Raw genomic sequence first — 20,673 nt, forward strand, 5'->3', positions numbered from 1 at the left:
TTTAAAAAAATGTACCTCTTTACTTTGGGCAAAACACAATAAATTAATTGTGGTCCATTTATAGCAGAAGGATGCAACTGTTTCTTGGCTAAAGTCAAGCCCTGGTCTTTGAGTTGCTAGAGAAGAAAACTATATCTGAATTCATTTTGATTATAATTAAAATATAATTAAAATGAAATACACACACAATTATTACTATCCAGTCATGTTTGTAAAGCGTCTCTCTCTCTCTCCCTCCCTCCCTCTCTTTCTCTCTTTCTCTTTCTCTCTCTTTCCTTTCTCTCCTCACATTGAAAACCACATTGTAGTGACAGTTTTGGGAGGTCATACCATTCACACATTTTGTGTGCCTCTGTGCTACATGCAGCAATTAGTTCTCAGACAATGTACTGTACCTCTCTCTAATGAGGAACATTTATGTAGCAGGACCCACTGCTCAGTGCAAAAGGACATATTTCACATGCAGAATCTCTCAACACAATTTTAGGAGTTCACTCCCCTGCTCATCCCTGGGCAAAACACTAACCACACTGACATAAATATGCTACATTCACATTGTTTCTGTGAAAATATAGTCTACATTGAAATTTAGTTAGAATTAACTTCAAGAAAAGAAGCCATCCAATTAGGAGAATTATACAACATTATTTTTCAATTGATTGATTGACTTCATGCCTGCAAGTCAATGTTGACTCTTGAAAAGTGACTGGAAAAATCCCTGCAGGGTTTTTTTTTTAGCAAGATTTCAGAAGTGGTTTATCCTGGCTTTCTTCCCAAGGCTGAGAAAGGAGGACTAGCCCAAAATCAGCTAGTTAGTTTCATGCCATTTATTTAAAGTCACAACTGGTTGTCATTCAATTTTGATTTCAGTAAAAACAAGGACATTGTGCCTGAATTAGACAACAGCTAATATTTGTTTAATATTTGTTTTGCGCTTCAAGGTATTGGTTACCACCTTTAAAGCGCTCCATGGCTTAGGACCAGGATATTTACGGGACCGCCTACTGCCATCTTGTATCTCCCAGCGACCGGTGCGTTCTCACAGAGAGGGACTCCTTAGGGTGCCGTCAGCCAAGCAATGTCAGCTGGCGGCCCCCAGGGGAAGAGCCTTCTCTGTGTGGGCTCCCACCCTGTGGAACGAGCTTCCCCCTGGACTTCGACAAATACCTGACCTTCGGACCTTTCGCCGCGAACTTAAGACTTATTTGTTTCGTCTTGCTGGACTGGCTTGAATTTTAATTTTTATTTTTAGCTGATTTTATGGGGTTTTAATTTTATATTAACTTTTAGTGTTACTTATATTTTAATATTAGGCCAAATTTAATAAGTTTTTTAATGTTTGTTTTTAATATTGTATGTATTGCTGTATTTTTATTCTGGCTGTAAACCGCCCTGAGTCCTTCAGGAGAAGGGCGGTATACAAATTAAAATATTATTATTATTATTATTATTATTATTATTATTATTATTATTATTATTATTATTATTATTATTATTATTGTTGTTGTTGTTGTTGTTGTTATTGTTATTGTTATTGTTATTATTATTATTATTATTATTAGGGTGATTCCGTGGCTAAGACACTGAGCTCCTTGATCAAAAGGTTGGCAGTTCAGCAGTTCAAATCCCTAGTGCCATGTAACGGGATGAGTTCCTGTTACTTGCCCCAGCTTCTGCCAACCTAGCAGTTTGAAAGCATGTAAAAAATGCAAGTAGAAAAATAAGAACCACCTTTGTTGGGAAGGTAACAGTGTTCCATGAGACTTTGGAGTTTAGTCATACCGTCCACATGACCACAGAAATTTCTTCGGACAGCGCTTGCTCTTTGGCTTTGAAATGGAGATGAGCACTACCCCCTAGAGTTGGGAACGACTAGCACATATATGTGAGGGGAACCCTTACCTTTACGTTAATATTTATTTTCATCGATTTTTGTCATCATATTACATTTAAACGAAAACAGGAATTTTTAGGATAAGTCACAAAAACTTCTGCAGTGAATATCCTATGGATATTTGTGATGAGAATTTGAATTTTAGCTCAAAGTTCTGCCTCATTAATCCTCAATGAAGGAAACTAAGATGAAGGGGGAGGAGGATGATTTAAGGCCATTTTATCAAGAATTTCAATACCTTACCTATGTGATTCCTTCAGAACACAAGCTGTATCTACAAAACCATAAACAAGAATAGCTAAGTGTAATTATTCACGAATGACCACCCAATTGATCATTCGCCATAAAGATTTGCAAAATCCTTATTAGGGATAGTATTTCTGTTGTTGACAACATCTTCTGTTGAAAATATCAAAATGGAATACAGATACTGTACAAATATACAGACAAATCTGTTGATGAACAAAATACCATACATTTTTCCTTGTCTGCAGAGCCAATATTTTTGAAATATATCTTCAGATCTTATGCACATCACTGATACAGCCAGTTCCCCCTGATAGTAAGATCTCATTTTCAGAGAGTTGATGAATCGTGTGCTAGTCAAGACACTCATTAAAAATAAAATAGCATAACAGATAAAGACCCTTTGTTATAACTATAGTTTATTGCTTCCATAACAGGTGCTTAGGTAGTTAACATGAAATAAAAAATGCTCATAAATCAGACTATTTAATATTATTAATTATTTATATTGCACCTCAGACTACAGAGCACTTTTTAACTGTGAAGGCTTGTGCCATGCTCAGATCTATAAATTGTTTATAACAATCTGTTTCCTCTAAAGCATTTATACTACAATGTTAATATAAGATACAATGTGTAAGCTTTATTGATTAAATAACTGAAGATTTGGCCAAAGGGGTCTTTCCAAAAAATTCATTGTGTATGCGGGTGAGTTTATGTGTGTGTGTGTGTGTGTGTGTGCAGGCATGTTTGTCCCTGTGTGTTTACTTATCCATGTATGTATTACCCAGAAATGTTCCAAAAAATTATAACACCAGTGGTACGAGTTACTTTCCTACATCACCCTCAACCTAGAAGAGATCTCCAGATACATTAATCCAATGACACAAGGTAAGTGTACCCATTTTCAGGGTACACTTGAAGTTCAGTCAAATGAGTTTTATGGGTCTGCCGTTCCACAGGGAAGGCACCAAAACACTCAAGGTCCAGATCTAATATCTACTAAATTATGCTGTTTAATTGATAAACAACAGGGGTGTCAAACTCATGTCATCAGGGTGGCATCATGTGACATAGCGGGACTTTCTCCCCCCTTCGCTAAACCGGGTGTGGGAATGGGCAGCACAGGATGCATCCGGCCCATGGCCAGGAATTTGACAGCCCTGATCTAAAGTAAACCATCCTGCTTTGTACAGAATAAACAGATAGTGTGGAAAACATATAGTCCCTCAGTTAATTAATCCCTATGCCATGTAGGGCTTTATAAGTAATAACCAATTTCTTGAATTGTATTTGGAAATATACTGGTAATCAGCACAAGTCAGAAAGCAGATATATTATATAGGCATTGTAAGGTCTGTCCATCACTGTTCATGCTATTTAATTCTGGACCAATTGTAGTTTCTTGGTAGTTTTCAAGAGCATCCCCATGTTGAATATGTTACAATTGTTCACTTGCATGGTGACTAAGACCATAATTAGGACCTGTCAGTCAAAAATGGGCATAATTGGTACACAAGTTGTATTTCTAGAAATCTATTCCTCAACCAGGAGATGAGAGACAAGTTAAACTCCCAGATTGTGCACTAATCCCAAATGGGGTAGTGCTTCTCCCTTCAGAACCAAGGATGATTAAGTTCCCAAAACCAAGAGGTCAGAGAATTCCACCATTCAGTCTTGCTATGTTTCAAATGTCCCAGATAAGCCAGATAGAAAACACAACTAAACGAGCTAAATCTATTTTATTGTAAGGCTACATTAACAGGATCCAAACCAGGTCAGTCACTGAGACCAGACAGTTAGTCTTCAGAGCGTTTGGACTCATGCTGGTGCCCATCTTCAGGAAACTTTTCTCAGAAGTTCCCTGAGAATGGGCTCTAGCATGAGTCCAAAAACTTAGAAGATTACAGTAAATCTCTAGTCCTGGTGACCCACCCAAATTGTATCTGCAACATTGTCCTCGGACACCTATATTTGCCTTCATTCACGCTACATCAACAGAATCTTGAAAGTACAAACTTTCCAGCCACTAACAAAGCAATTCCTGCAGATATAGTAATCCCTGGCATATAGTAACTACTTATAATTATAAACAATATACTTAAGTAAGGTTCAGAAGAAAAGTTGGCATATAAGTAAACAGAAACATGCTTATTTTTAGATCAGTGACTTAAAGTTTCTATGATATCCACCCTTTCTCCTCTGACAACTCTAATGCATAGGCTTCTATTCCTAACTACTTCAAATGCCAAAATGAAACATGCATTGTGACATCATAACATGAAATAGCACGTGGGAAAGACTTTGGGAATCAGGAAGAAGAGCCTAGATTGTGGTCTGATGAAAAAGTGTTGAATTTGAAGGAGGATTTAAAAAAAGTTTTCAATAGATCAAAAGCAGGGAATGAGAGGGATTACTTTCAGACTTGCCAGATATTTTTAATATAGCCATACAATAAAAGCAGAGCTAGTATTCCTGGTTGTGCTTCTTGTCTGGACTACCTCACAAGGCTAGCACAATACAAACTCCATTCTTTCAAACCTGTAGCCTAATATTTCACACAAAAGCCAAAGGGATGATGTTTGTGTTGCAATCCACACATTTGTCCAACTCCTGAAGATATGCCCTTATAATATGAATATTTACTACAATAGAAAGGATCCCCAAAAGCGAATGTTTAAATAGAGTGGTCCTTTGTCCCAAAGATGCTTTTACAAGAGGCCACTGGACTTTCTTGTTTTTATTTGAAGTATTTATTTATTTATTTATTTATTTATTTATTTAATTAATTAATTAATTAAATTTCAATACCGCCCTTCTCCCGAAGGACTCAGGGCGGTTTACAGCCAACATAAAACAATATTCAAAAATAAAGTTAAAAGACGCTATAAAAATCTAATTCAATTTTGGCTAACGTTAAAACTAATTAAAATAATAATAAAACCCTAACTAAAAACCATTAACACATTAGGCCAGCCCTGCGCAGTGAAACAAAAGAGTCTTGAGCTCGCGTCGGAAGGTCCTTCCGTAGTCCTTTCCTTCTAATTCCTAGCCAGGCTCATACATATATATGCTAGGAACTCAACTTAGTATCTCCAGTGTGAATTTGAGATCTTTTTCAGGCCAAACAGAACTCCATAGGTAAATCTTGGTTTCCATGGTCAAAGATAGTTGTTCAATTACATTTGTATTTAACACAGAGAGTTGTGTCAATGGCACTACATAGCCAATGGAAAAGTGTCTGTCCACGTGGAACTCCTTTTGTGACTGAATATTTTGAAATTCCCTGCCTGATCCCCACTCCCAATACAATGGATAAGCATGTCAGAACCTGTTTGCTTATACCCTTTATAAGAACAAATTACAGGTTTAAAATGATAAATCTTTCAATAAAAGGTAAACAACTGGGTTCACAAGGTGGTTTATAAAAGACATACTACTGTAGGTACTACAAATTCTCTCTGATTTGTTTTTCAGCTGAAATAGCAAACGATAGCTCTCATGAAATTTTCATGTTTTTCTTCACTCAAGATGCCTAGATAAACATGTTTATCGTGAAAAATTCTCTTTCCTTTTCTGTCTGGATGCAGATTAAACATACAGTTAACTGATAGCTTTCTTGTGCAGAAGGAATAAATGTAAAATCTTTTAATGTTATGGCTTGCAACATCTCACTGTATATTCAGGCCAACTTGATCACGTGCACTAAGCTGTAATTCTTAGGTTGGTTAAAGGATTATACATATTGTATTAAGACCATCCGCAAATGTAAGTACCAGAGCTGTGCTTACCTGTGCTGTCATCATAAACCACTGTGACAGTTTTCCACTTGAAGAATTGCACAAGGTCAAGGATGGCACGACTGAGTGAAGAAAAATCTGGATAAAGGCTGACATAAAATGAGTCTTTGTTGTCTGAAACCTGATGCTTCCAGCGGGTCTGTATATGTGGAACTCCCAGTGCATTGCAGATGGATTGCACTGCGTTTGCTGAAGAGCTATGGGAAGGGCCAAAGATAGCTGCTACTCCCAATGAGAGCTGGTCACAAGCTGGAAAAAAAAAAGAAATACAATTCATATTACACAAAGAATAAAGGCTAATGTTTAAACTCTTTTCAGGGAGAGGGAGGGAGGGAGGGAGGGAGGGAGGGAGGGAGGAAGGAAGGAAGGAAGGAAGGAAGGAAGGAAGGAAGGAAGGAAGGAAGGCAGGCTATATTTACTTATCTAATTCATGATCAGAGAGCCAAGGTTAAGACATCAGGCTAGAAATTGGAAGATTCTGAGTTCCTTAGGCATAAATCCAGCTGGGTGACCTTGGCCAATTCAATCTCTACCAGTCCTAGGGAGGAGACAATAGCAAATCACTTCTGAAAAACTCTTACCAAGAAACCTGCAGAGATTTGCCCAGGCAGTAACTAGGAGTCAAAACTGATTAGAAGGCACTGAAGGAAAAATATAGTGTCCAGTCACATAGCTTCATACAGAGCTATTAATGATTATGATTCCATGCCACTGAGTCATTGTCAACCCATTGAGACTAGATAGATAGATTCCCTCCATAATAAACTGACCATAATTATTATAATTATAATAATTTTATAATTATAATTATGGCGTGCATAAGAGCATCAGCATGCCTACCGTTCCTGTCCTAATGTTCCCTTTGGTTGTATACAATTTGTATGGTTATTTCATGCTTATACTTATATATATTGTTGTGTTTGACAAATAAATAAAATAAATAAATAAATAACATCATTCTTCAGTTCTTCCAATGGGGCACTTATTGTATTATAACTCGCCATTTTGCTGTTGGTTATCTGCAAAAATCTAGACAACCACTAGGTTTATGATTGCAGAATTACACATTGAAATCTCCAAAGGGGTAGCCATATTGTGTATCATTTTTGTTTTTGCTGTTGTCTCTTGTTATCTTGTTATATTTTTACAGGTAATGATAGATTTGATAGCCAGGGGCTTATAAGGTGTAGTGTTGCACCATTTATGAGAAAAAGAGACTTCCATTAGCAGGACTGGAGGGGCAGTTATTCACCAGATTCCCCTCTCTGAAGGAGAGGATTCCCCTACACTACGAAGGGGTGAAAACTACTTACTTTCCTTACTGGTTTAGAAGTGCACACACAGTGCACGGGCGCAAGTGAAGCGAGCACACATGTGTGCATCACATGCAATTTTGGATCCTCTGCGCATGCACAGAGGATAAAAAACAAGTTACTTCCTGGTTTTAACCAGGAAGTAACTTTTTTTTTATCCTCTGTGCATGCGCAACATCCAGGCAGGTGGGCGGACCCTCGTGCTTCCACCGCTACTGGTTCTCCAAACCACCCACTGCTGCTGCTACCAGTTCGCCCAAACCAGTACAAACCGATAGCATTTCACCCTTGACATTATGTCTATGGAAATATTCCTTGAAGCTGCTGTAGTTCTTTGAATACTTTGAAATCTGAAGTAGGGGAAATAAGAATTCTTTAAAATTAAAGTTTTTAATTTCCCCGGAGGAGCTAAAATACTTCTATTCACAAAGATGCTAGAAAGAAAGCATTCCTATATTTATAATGAAGATGTATAAAAAACCCTGATCATTCTGTTTTGTGTTTTTTTTTAATTTATACTTTTATTGCTTTTAAAATAATGACTGATCAAAAAAAAATTTGACAATAGATGGATTTTTATGTTTTGCTTTTTTCCTTTTATTTTGTGTTGAATGAACAGTCATATCCAACAGGCACATTCCAATGATTTCATGTCAAGCTGGAATGTCAAACAGCCTAACACAGGACTCCAAGGTTGGACTTTGCTATTCAAGAAATTTATAAATATTTAGATGATGTTAGAAAAAATGTTACCAAAAATATCAAAATGTAAAACATTATCAAAATTTTAGATGATGTAAAGAAGCAGGTTATAGTCAAGGCTATGGCTTTTCCAGTTGCAATGATGGCTGTGAAAGTTGGACCATAAGAAAGGCTGAGCGCCAAAGAATTGAGGCCTTTGAACTATGGTGCTGGAGAAGACTCCTGCAAGTCCCTTGGACTGCATGGCGATTAAACCTGTCAGTCCTATAGGAGATCAACCTGCTTTTTAAAAGGCCACATCCTGAAGATGAAACTCAAATATTTTGGCCACCTAATGAGAAGGAAGGACTCACTGGAGAAGAGCCTAATGTTGGGAAAGATTAAGGGCAAAAGAAGAATGGTACAACAGAGAATGAGGTGGCTGGATGGAGTCACTGAAGCAGTAGGCGTGAGCTTAAATGGACTCCAGAGGATGGTAGAGAACAGGAAGGCCTGGAGGAATATTGTCCATAGGGTCGCAACACCACTTCACAACTAACAACAAAACAACAACAACAAAGAATTAAATGAAGAAAATGTTCATATCTAAAATTTGGAACACAGAAAATTTCACTAATTAAATGCTGCATCAGAAAAAATATTTTTTTTCATTCATATATTGTACAGCTTTGAAAAGCTTTGATCTACAGCTGATATTAAGGGACAAGCTGATTAACATGACTGAACAAACTTTTCTAAATCAGAAAAGTTCATTTTTCTCATCTCCTTCTACACCTGAATTTTGGTAGGCCATCTACTGTATAGATTGGTATCAAGAATGAACGAATAATTCTTGTTTAGCATTTTGCACCACCAATGTGCAGTAGAAACTGTAACAGACATGTGGCACTTCACTGAGATATATTTTGGTCACATTGGCCTGGTGTGAACTCTCATTAAATAGATTTCTGGATTTGCTAACTTTGCTTGCCTCTTTATTCAATTAAATGTTTAGACTGTTCAAACATCTGGCAACCAAACTCCAAGGCTTTCTAAAGCATACCTTTTTTAGATGCTTCAAAACTATCGTAGAGATTAATTTTCTGAGTGTCATATGTTAGTGTAGTATTTGGCAGCAGGGTTCTGTTTCGGTTGATTGTGTTCACAGCAAATCGGAAGGCCAATTCTTCTGCTCCCATTGCTCCAGTTGGACCAGATTCCACACATTCAAAAATACCCCCTATAAAAATGGAGAGAGAGACATCAAGAACATTTTTTACTTCAAAGTACATCTAAGGCAATCAAACAACAAACCAATGGATCAAACCAATGGATGGAAACTAATCAAGGAAAGACGCAACCTACAGCAGAACTAAGGAGAAATTTCCTAACAGTGAGAACAATTAACCAGTGGAATGGCTTGCCTTCTGAAATTGTGGGTGTTTCAATCACTAGAAACTTTTATGAAGAATCTGGACAACCACTTGTCTGGGATGTTATAGGGTCTCCTGCCTGATCATGGGGTTGGACTAAAGGACCTCCAAGGTCCCTGTTCAACTCTGTTATTCTGAGATTGATCCTTCCTTTCATCCATCATATAATTTCTATGCAGGGCACATAGCCCAGACAGGAGTCAGTTCATGACCTCTGTATCTGTCAACTGCAAGTCCTGTAAAAAATAAATGCATACACGCATATATGCAGAAAAGATCACTGAGTCACAATATAAAATAAAGTGGCTAGAATGTCATTAGGGTTAATTGTACATTCCTTGCTTCCTCGTTATCAGATTAAAGATTACTCGTTTGATATCTGCATTATCTTTTAGAAGGTAAAGCAAATGTGTACAAGATCAGAACAATCCTTTTAGCAATCCTTCCATTCTTAGAAAAGCTAGGCAGATATCTGTGAAAAGCCCATAAACAAGTAATGAGTACAAGACTTTTCTCCTGCCCATATCATCCAGCAATTAGTATTCAGAGACAGATGATTACATTATCTTCTCTAACTCTTTTTGAACTGCTTAAGTTAAGATCCATCCTTATAACTTGTACTATCAGATTTCAAGGATTAAGGATGCACTTCCTTTTATCCATACTGAATGACTCCCTGTTCCACTTCATTACATAACTTCTGAACAACAACAAGAAAACTTCACAAGCTTTTTAAAAACAGGATTGGATGTTGTCTTTCGAACCTTCTTATTTACATCAAAGCTGCAAACTTGAGAAGCAACTTGGAATAATACAACCAAATCGTATCAAGATGTAGAAGCAAAGATGAATGTTTCATAATATCTGATAATGTCTGTGTCATCAAAGCTGCAAATATTATTGTAAGCTGATAAAAAATAAAAGTTAACCACTTAAGATGGAATTGATTTAGATCTCACTGTGTTTCAAGAATTAGGACAAGATGCTAAATACCCGGATAGAAAAATCTCAAAAGGGCCGGAATAGCTCAGGCTGTAAGGAGCCTGTTATTAGAACACAATAGCCTGCAATTACTGCAGGTTCAAGCCCGGCCCAAGGTTGACTCAGCCTTCCATCCTTTATAAGGTAGGTAAAATGAGGACCCAGATTGTTGGGGGGGCAATAAGTTGACTTTGTAAATATACAAATAGAATGAGACTATTGCCTTATACACTGTAAGCCGCCCTGAGTCTTCAGAGAAGGGCAGGATATAAATGTAAATAAATAAATAAATAAATAAATAAATAAATAAATAAATAAATAAATAAATAAATAAATAAATAAATAAATAATCATTATCTGAGAACGATAATTCAATTTATGCTACAGACACAACCAATTACATTCTCCACAAAAAAAAAACCAATTATGCAACAACAACAACAACAACAACAAAAGACAGCTGAATAGCTGAAAATATGATGCCATCATAAGATACAGCCTAATCGGGGTGAATAATGGAATAATTCAAGAAAGGATTCTGTGGAAGTCTAATAGTCTGTACAAACTTTGCTTAATGGAGGAGATCAAGAGCTAGAGCACGTAGAACAAAAGGAACCAAGCCTCTTCTTTTAAAAAATCAGATGAAGACACCTTTAGGCTGCTGATTATATTCTTAAATATTTCTCAACTACGTGGAATCTTGCTTTTTAAAATGCTTTCTAATTGTCAGAAGAATATTTTATAATATTTTATAAGAGAGAATTCAGACTGCAGTTCCTTGTCTACAATCTAAAACAGTACAAGTCAGATAAACAGATACTTCTTGATCCTACTGATGGTACAATCTATTCTTGAGTTACTAATTTAATGGGTTAAAAAAAATCAACATAATACAAATATGTGGGGGGTGGGAGATACTTCTAAGGCTTCCAAACTACCAAGTATTTCCTTCTAAAAATTAACAAATTGATGAATCCAAATCTGACGATTTCTCTTGCAGACATACAGTAATTGTCCTTATTTGTAATAGTCTTATTAATCTACTAAGTAAGATGTCTAGCATAGATCCCCAAATAAGAATGAAAGCAATATAGTTTCCAATATACAACACATTTACAAACCTTTGGGATTTATTTTCTTTTATTGTTTTGTTTAACAGCTGTGAAGAGTTAGATTTGGGAGATATTTAATTTCCAGTACCAATTTTGAAAATTAACATCCACAAAAGTGAGCACTAGCTCACTAAAGTGATCCCTTTATCCAAATCTGGCAAACTTTAATGCAATTTCAGTGTTAGCTTTGCACATACTTATGCTGCTTTAGGCTGCATTGCATTACAGTAATTTTCTTTTCAGTTCAGTTTTTTTTCTTTCCCATCTTTGCTGGAAGGCAGACCTTCAGGTCAGGCTTCTGATAACTTCCATTTTGTGCTCCAGTCAGTGGTGAGAATCAAATTGTAAATATTGATCTCTGTATGTGGGTTTTCTGCAAACTTCAATGTTAAGGCTTCTGTCTTTGTTAATGTGTACTGCACAGTCCTCTCTCAACATAGAACGAAGGATACGATATCATCTATCTCCAGTCTACAACACAGTCCCAACAGCAGTTACAAGAAGGCTCCATACCCATTTGTACTACTCGGGTGACCATGAGGTCACAGATAAACCCAAGTGGCTTCAATGACTCTCTAAAAGAATGCAAATGACCAGCTGTCTGCAAGGATTATAAATCCAGTTGCCTCTTGAAAAGGCACCTTTGGGACAACCATGACCTGGATGCCTGAGGATCTCCATAGACATTTTACTTAGTAACTTGGTATTAGAGAGGATTTCATTGGGAAAAAGTAGCTCCTGGCAGTGTTTACCAAAGATGCTCTTCTCAGAAGTAATACTGATTAAGGGGAAAGCTGCTAGAGTCAGAGGGACCAATCCATCCCATCTTAGGTTTCCTTGCTTTTGCAGGCACATATTAAATGTGATTTTTATTTAAACCATTTTGAGTTGGAAAACAAACAGTAACTACAAATCTACCTACTACAAACACTTAAACGAAACAGAAAATTGACAAAGATGGCTAAAAGGACCTGATTAAAATATCATTTGGGTTCTTGATGGGATTCTGCTGAAATGGCAGAAGGTTTCTTTTAATAATTTTTGAGAAATTGCATCTTTTAAAATATGGTAGAAGGCCATTTCATGTCAGCTGCAACATAATGAGTTTAATTAAATGAGCTGAATTAGAATTTCATAAATGACAGTAATTCACTGATTTCAACATAGCTCTGAACTTGGGTAGGGAATAACATCTAGTAGTTGATTGCTAGTCCTCAAGCTTGAAAAATATATTAATCTAATCATATCACTTATCATAAAAATGAGGCGGAGTCAGAATTAAATATCCTGTCTAACTTTAGCAACATCTTCCACAACTTGGCAAAAGTGAAGGTTGGAGTGGTTATAATTTTAAAAAAATAAAAAGAAAAGAAAAAGAGATTTAAAAACCCATAAGAAAAAGCATTATAATAGCCCCCATTTCTTTCTTTTCTCACCATTTTTCTCACCCAGATGTTAATTGCTATTTAAATATTTTTACACTGCATTTTGGACATCTGCAAGTATTGCTCATTTCTATTTAGGTCATTTGGTTTATTATTTTTAAACAGTTTATCTTTTTCTTCAAAGACAGCAGTCATGTTTCTAGAACAGAAGATTTATTCCTAACCAGAGGGTGAAATTTCACCCTCTTCTTGATGGATCCTTGTCTGCAGTGGCAGCTGTTGTTAGCTGAAAAGATTTTAAGTAGAGCTGACCAGCCCTGTTTTTTTATACCTTATACTGTCTATGCATTGTATTATAGGATATTAAAAAAAAATGTTACCCACATCCCAATGTAGCGGCTATTGTGTTCACTGTTTTTGTTGTTACTGTAACTTTAATTATCACTTTCACCACACCTAATTAAAGTATGCAAATCACTTTGCAATCAGAGGAGGCTGAAGAAACAGGTATTCATTGCAAAGAGGATGCCAAGGAAGCATTCAATGCATGTGAGAGTTTGCGTATTGTATTAGAGATGCATCATTTGATTTGGAGAAAACATTAGTAAACCAATTCATACAGTCTTCAAATAAACAGTGTTCAGTCAGAGAGATCCAATGAAATACAGAAAAGATTTCTGACAAGAGACGAAGAGCTAATCAGTGATCACATTTTACTGTTAAGAGTATTTTATATAATATAGTATTTGAATATTTTATTTGAGATTTTCAGCTTTATTAAGGTTCAGAGACCATGGCTCCTTTTCTTATCTTTAAGATTTGTTGGCCTTCTCACATTTCATTATTCACAGACATTGAAAGTAGTTTACCCAGGGAAGTGACACAAGGGATGCATTCCAAGGATGCTTCTTCTTAGACAAATGTATTTTCACAAAAATTAAAGGCCCTGGCAAGGAAAGAAGGAAGTTCCTTATATGGGATGACATCAGGAGGGTCATGAGTGACTGGTTAAGTCACTACCACTTCACAATCCCTGGTCTGCGGATTGGCACCGGGCCGTGGCAAGCCAGAAACCAGACTGCACAAATAAGCAAAGCCCCATCCGTGGGATGCAGGCAGCACATGAAACCACGCCCCTTCTGGTCCATAGAAAAGTCTCTCTCCACAGAATCAGTCTCTGGTGTTCAAAAGGTTGGGGACCACTGGGTGAAGTTGTTGGTATTCTGTAAGAGAGGCTGATTGCAATGTATTTAATATGAACTGGATGGAGGAAGGGGTCATTGCGGCTGCCCACCTAACACTTTGTTAACCTCTCCTAGATAAAGAATAAAGAATTTAATTTCATGCAACCACTTGGCGCATATTTTTTTTTTTTACATTTATATCCCGCCCTTCTCCGAAGACTCAGGGCGGCTTACAGTGTATAAGGCAATAGTCTCATTCTATTTGTATATTTTTACAAAGTCAACTTATTGCCCCCCCCCCAACAATCTGGGTCCTCATTTTACCTACCTTATAAAGGATGGAAGGCTGAGTCAACCTTGGGCCGGGCTTGAACCTGCAGTAATTGCAGGCTACTGTGTTCTAATAACAGGCTTCTTAACAGCCTGAGCTATCCCGGCCCTGTATCATCCCAGCTCAGAACAAACTTGGTAAAGAATAAAAAATTCCAACATTACATATCCCCCCTCCCCACCAGCATATGGTGGTACCTTATCTGTGAAATGAGCGCAAGAACAATATTAAAATGTGAGTTGACAGAGGCACAAACATCTTGTGCGTTTCTTAGAAAGTGCCGAAAAGCTAAATAAGCAATGTTAAACTTTCCATAAGTATCTCAGATTTGGAGAAGTTGATTTTCCCTGTGTTGATCGACTGTAAGTTATGCACTGATCCAAAAAAAGTTTCATGGAAAAATACTGTATTTTATGTTTCGGGAAAGAAGAGACTGATATACAGGTAGTCCTCAAGTTAAAACCATTCTTTTACAAACTGTTCAAAGTTGCAATGGCACTGAAAAAAATGACACATGATTGTTTTTCACATTACGACTCTTGCCGCATCCCCGTGGTCATGTGACCAAAATTCAGATGATTGGCAACTGACTCTTCTTTAGGACAGTTACAATGTGTCTCAGGGTAATGTAATCACTTTTTGCAACCTTCTGTCAAGAAAGTCAATGGAGAAACCAGAATCACTTTACAACCATGTTACTAATTTAACCACTGTAGCGATTCGCTTAACAATTGTGGAAAGAAAGGTAATAAAACGGGGTAAAACTCACTTAATGGTTAGCAACAGAAATTTGGGATTCAGTTGTGATCATGAGATGAGGATTACCTTTTATCTGGTTTTATCTGGTTTATCTTTTACCCCGGAGACCTGAACAGTAAATAATTTGCTTTTATAAAATATATAAGGGACTTTTCAGAAAAAAAACATTTCCAGCTACCTGAAAATTAAAACTCGTCCCTCTTGCATATATCTTAGATCTGGTAGATAGCGATTTTCATAAGCTTTGGGGAAAAAAACATGTGCTAGTTATTTTATTAGGCGAATATTACACTAAACGTGTATACCAAAGCAATCTGTCCCGCTGGTGGAACTATTTTTAGCGAGCCATCATTTTACTCTTTAAAAAAGGAAAGAAAAAGAAGAAAGAAAATTACTAACACTATTTTCCTATATATTTGTCTACAAGATTGAAGCCTGGGGTTGGAAAGCAAAACTGCATTCTTCCACTGAGCAAGTGCAAATATATTGCAACTATAATTTCAAATGAAATATAACTTTCACCATATTAAGAATCCCTGAGCAATATAAAGTGGCCTCAGGGCAAACTGGAATTAGGCAATAAACATTTCCGAACATTACTTGTAATCTAAACAAGACTAATATCTATGGGTTGAAGAATACAAAAGGGTGGAGGAATTTTACCATTTGATGGAATATTGAGGGAAAGAAACATAGAAAATACTACTGCAGATATTCAGCACTGTTAACTTTTATAATTCAACTTTTCCTTCATCCAGGAGGTTAATTGTCCATGACTACCAGGAGTAGGAAAAGAGGAATCATCACTGTAGTTACTTATATTATGCAAAATAAGTTACCCTCTTAGTTCCTTTTTAGGTTTTTTTTTGTTTTGTTTTGTTTACTACTCAGTTCAATGGATTGTGAGTTAGAGAATAGAGCCACAGTTGTAGTATATATTTTATCTGCTGCTATTGATTGAATGATCAGTTTTACTTTATGCTTTTATATATTTTACTTTGTTTTTATATTTGTCAGCCATGTAGTAGGAAAAGTTGGTATTTCAGAAATTGGTATAAATGTGTGTGTCCACATCAAATAGACATTTCATCAAAATGACATCCCAACAGATATGATTTGTTAGCTTACTCAGGCAGACAAGGCAGGAAACATGACCAAATGAGCTAATTCTACTTTATTGTAAGGTTACATTACTAGAATCTTACAAGTCTGAAAATACAACTCTCCCACCATCTCTTGATAAATTAAGGAGGTTCCATTCTGAATTTCTGTCCCTGCTCCTTACACAGCTGCTCCCCACTCTATTTTTGGATTGTCCCCTAAGCAGCATCTTTTTTTTTTTTTTTTTATTAAACTTTTATACCGCCCTTCTCCCGAAGGACTCAGGGCGGTGTACAGCCAAGATAAAAAGCAGTAAGTATACAAAGTTAAAAATCAATTTAAAATACCTATTCAATAGTGGCCGAATTAAAACCGTCAAATTGACCAACCTAAAATACCCCATATAAAATTACAGAAAATTTAAAAATTTAAAATTTAAAATTTAGAAATTTAAAAAATCTAAAAAATCAGTCCAGTCCCGCTTGGATGAATAAATAAGTTTTAATTCGACGAAAGGTCCGAAGGTCAGATATTTAGGCGCAAACCGGGGAAGGTCGTTCCAGAGTAGGAGCTCCAACAGAAGGCCCTTCCTGGGGCCGCCAGCCGGCATTGCTTGGCGGACGGCACCCTGAGAAGACCCTCTCTGTGAGGCGTGCGGGTCGGTGGGAGGCATGTGGAACAGCAGGCGGTCCCGTAAGTACCGGGCCCTAAGCCATGGGCGCTTTGAAGGTGGTAACCAAAACCTTGAAGCGCACCGGAAGACCACAGGTAGCCAGTGCAGACTGCGCAGGAGAGGTGTTACCGGGAGCAGCGGTGCTCCCTCAATCACCAGCGCAGCTGCATTCTGGACTAACTGCAGTCTCGGTACACTTCAAAGGTAGCCCCATGTGAGCATTGCAATAATCCAGTCGAGAAGTGGCGAGCATGAGTGACCGTGCATAAGGCATCCCGGTCAAGAAAGGCGCAACTGGCGGACCAGGCGAACCTGGTAAAAGCTCTCCTGGAGGCGGCCGTCAAGTGATCTTCAAGCGACAGCCGTTCATCCAGGAGAAGCAGAGTGCGCACTCTTTCCGTTGGGGCCAGTGACTCGCCCCAACAGTCAGCAGCGGTTGCAGCTGACTGTGCGGGATGCCGGCATCCACAGCCACTCCGTCTTGGATGGATTGAGTCTGAGTCTGTTTCTCCCCATCCAGACCCGTCGGCCTCCAAACAACGGGACAGCACTTGACAGCTTCGCTGGGGTGGCCTGGGGTGGAAAAGTACAGCTGAGTATCATCAGCGTACAGATGATAACTCACCCCAAAGCCACTGATGACCTCGTAGCGGCTTCATGTAGATGTTGAACAGGAGGCGAGAGAATCGACCCCTGCGGCACCCACAAGTGAGGCGCCTCGCGGCGATCTCTGCCCCCTGTCAACACCGACTGCGACGGTCGGAGAGGTAGGAGGAGAACCACCGATAAGCGGTGCCTCCACTCCCAACCCCTCCAACGGCGCAGCAGGATACCATGGTCGATGGTATCAAAAGCCGATGAGAGATCCAACAGGACCAGGGCAGAGGAACAACCCCTATCCCTGGCCCTCAGAGGTCATCCACCTGCGACCAAAGCTGTCTCCGTGCTATAACCGGGCGGAAGCGGACTGGAGCAGGTCTAGATAGACAGCTTCCTCCAGGTACTGAGGAACTGCCGTGCCACCACTCTCTACAACCTTCGCAACAAAGCGAAGGTTGGAACTGGGCGATAATTACCCAAAATAGCTGGGTCCAGGAAGGCTTCTTGAGGAGGGTCTCACCACCGCCTCTTTCAAGGCAGCGGAAAGACCCCTCCATCAAAGAAGCATTTATAATACCCCGGAGCCAGCCTCGTGTCACCTCCTGAGTGGCCAGCACCAGCCAGGAGGGGCACGGGTCCAGTAAACATGTAGTGGCATGCAGCCTCCCCAGCAACCTGTCCATGTCCTCGGGAGCCACAGAATCAAACTCATCCCAAACCACATCAGCAAGACGAGCCTCAGTCATCTCATCTGGATCATCGCAATCTTGGTCCAAGCTATCCCGAAGCTGAGCGATTTTATCGTATAGATAACCACTTTTCTCCTAGCCCATCACCTAAGATCATTTCCACATGCCATTACATAATTCAAGCCCAATAGCCCATTCCTTACATAATTGCCACATTGTGAGAACACAAATACAAGTGAGGTGACATTTGTGTTGTGATGTGGTGATAGATGCTTTGTCATTTGCTCCCCACCATCCCTTATGAACGCCCATTAGGATAAACAACCAAAAAGAGAGATATTACTCAAGCAGCCATCATTTCAGTAAACTCATCCCTACATATACCTTTAAATTTTGCAAATAATAATACCTTAACAGCTCTTAGGCCCTTGGTCAGGACTTAAACTTTTAAGCTTTTACTAGTTCCAGATTGTGAATCGAATTGAAGATTAAATCTTAAATAACCAAGGTCTAAGGGATGTGGTGGCTCAGTGGCTAAGACGCTGAGCTTGTTGATTGAAAGATTGGCAATTCAGCGGTTCAAATCCCTAATGCCGCATAACAGGGTGAGCTCCTGTTATTTGTCCCAGCTTCTGCCAACCTAGCAGAAGCACGTAAAAAATGCAAGTAGAAAAATAGGGACCACCTTTGGTGGGAAGGTAACAGCATTCTGTGCACCTTTGGCGTTTAATCATGCCAGCCACATGACCATGGAGACATCTTCGGACAGCGCTGGCTCTTCAGCTTTGAAATGGAGATGAGCACCGCCCCCTAGAGTCAGGAATGACTAGCATGTATGTGCGAGAGGAACCTTTACCTTTACCTTTAATCAAGGTCTGAAGACTATCTTGAGGCAACCAGACAGATTTTATACTTCTAGATAACTCACTGCCAGCTTAGCACCAGGAAGAGAAGCATCAGTACACATGAAATTGATCATGAACATTTGATCCTGTTTTGTTTGCATTAATTATGAGGAAACAAGATACTTATAAACAAATTTCATTTTCATTCATAGTGCCCGTTCAGTTTTATGCTGGGGAGGCATGTTTTATTTTAGTGATAATATCCCAGTTTTCATTCATTTTCTTTCTACCAAATTAATAATAATACAGGAAGTCCTCACTTAACTTTTGTAATTCGGATAGGAATTTCCCTCATTAAGCAATACAAGATCATATGACCATTACACTTAGCTGCAATTCTGGCATATCTGGTTGCCAAGATTAAACGAATCATGCACTGTAGTTAAGCATAACATCACTTGGTTGCCACTTGCAGTCTTCTTCTGGTTTGACTTTGCTTGTTGGAAGCCAGCAGCGAAGATCACAAATGGTGATAATGTGACACTGAAATGTTGTAATGGTGAGCCAGTATCCAAGCACTTAGATCACAATTACATAACTGCAGGATGCTGTGATTCCCATAACTATGAGATCCAGTCAGAAGTACCACTTGTTCAGCACCACTGTAAATATGAATAGTCCCTAATTGAACAATTGTTAAGCAAAGACTATCAGGGACAACAGAAGCAGCATCCCCAACAACACCCAAAATAATCAAACCTCCTAACCCATAATTTAAAATGAAACTATCTGCATGAACCAATTTTCCCAGCCTTATCCCATTCCAAATACTATGAACCTCTATTCCCAGAATTCTCAGCAATGTTCATATGGACGTGAGAACTCTGTGACTTTGTCCATGTATCAAGGAAATACACAAATTGATTGATCTAAATGTTTTGCATGGAATTCAGAATTGTATTTGAGAATTTGATTAGATCTATTTCTATTAGAAACAAAGATTAGTAGAAATTTTTCCCAACTGGAAAATCTGAGATTATTTTTCTGAGAAGTTTATTTTTTTATAAATACCAAAAATCAAAAGAGGTTAACAATATTGGTCATAATCTCAACTGGAAATGACATTCTATGGCAACACCATCTAGAATTATTAAGGCTGTGTGCATGCTTCAGAAATTATTTGAAAGAAATACTTCAGACTCTCCTCCTTGCTGGATTTCAGGGTTAGGGTATTTGAAAGTGCAGGGGCCACTAACAAGAAGACATACTGTCTAGGTCCTACTAAATGGCAACATTGAAGAGGGACCTAGAGTATTCGCACCTTATCAGATCTAGTATAAGAGGCAGATACACTCATGGAGAGGCAATCAAAAAAAACTGGCCCAGTGATATTCAGAGCTTGAATGGTGATAACCAGTGCTTTGACGTGCGCCTCGAAAAATACTAGAAGCCAGTGGAAGTCATCATCAATATAACATGGGTGAACTGTGGGTTATCCAAAACTGCACATGCTGTTGGATCAGCTGTAATTTCAGTTGACCAGCTGTAATTTCCACATGGTCTTTTAGGGGAATCCAATGTAGAGTATTACATGTTGTGGGAACTGACTTTCATGAATAACAGAAAATATTATGCTCACACTTCTG

At 38.3% G+C, this 20,673-nt stretch overlaps 1 protein-coding gene across 3 annotated transcripts in view; it reads right to left on the reverse strand.

Annotated features, from left to right (window-relative positions):
* Positions 1-20,673, reverse strand: part of GRIK2 (glutamate ionotropic receptor kainate type subunit 2) — a 510,695-nt gene that overhangs the window by 296,071 nt on the left and 193,951 nt on the right. For all 3 annotated transcript variants that reach the window (XM_058174749.1, XM_058174739.1, XM_058174730.1), the window contains exons 2-3: positions 8,998-9,174; positions 5,932-6,189 (exon numbers count right to left, since the gene is read on the reverse strand). In XM_058174749.1, coding sequence (XP_058030732.1) covers positions 5,932-6,189; positions 8,998-9,174 — 435 coding nt within the window. The remainder of the gene's footprint in view (positions 1-5,931; positions 6,190-8,997; positions 9,175-20,673) is intronic.

Source organism: Ahaetulla prasina, chromosome 1 (assembly GCF_028640845.1).
Source record: "Ahaetulla prasina isolate Xishuangbanna chromosome 1, ASM2864084v1, whole genome shotgun sequence".
NCBI lineage: Eukaryota > Metazoa > Chordata > Lepidosauria > Squamata > Colubridae > Ahaetulla > Ahaetulla prasina.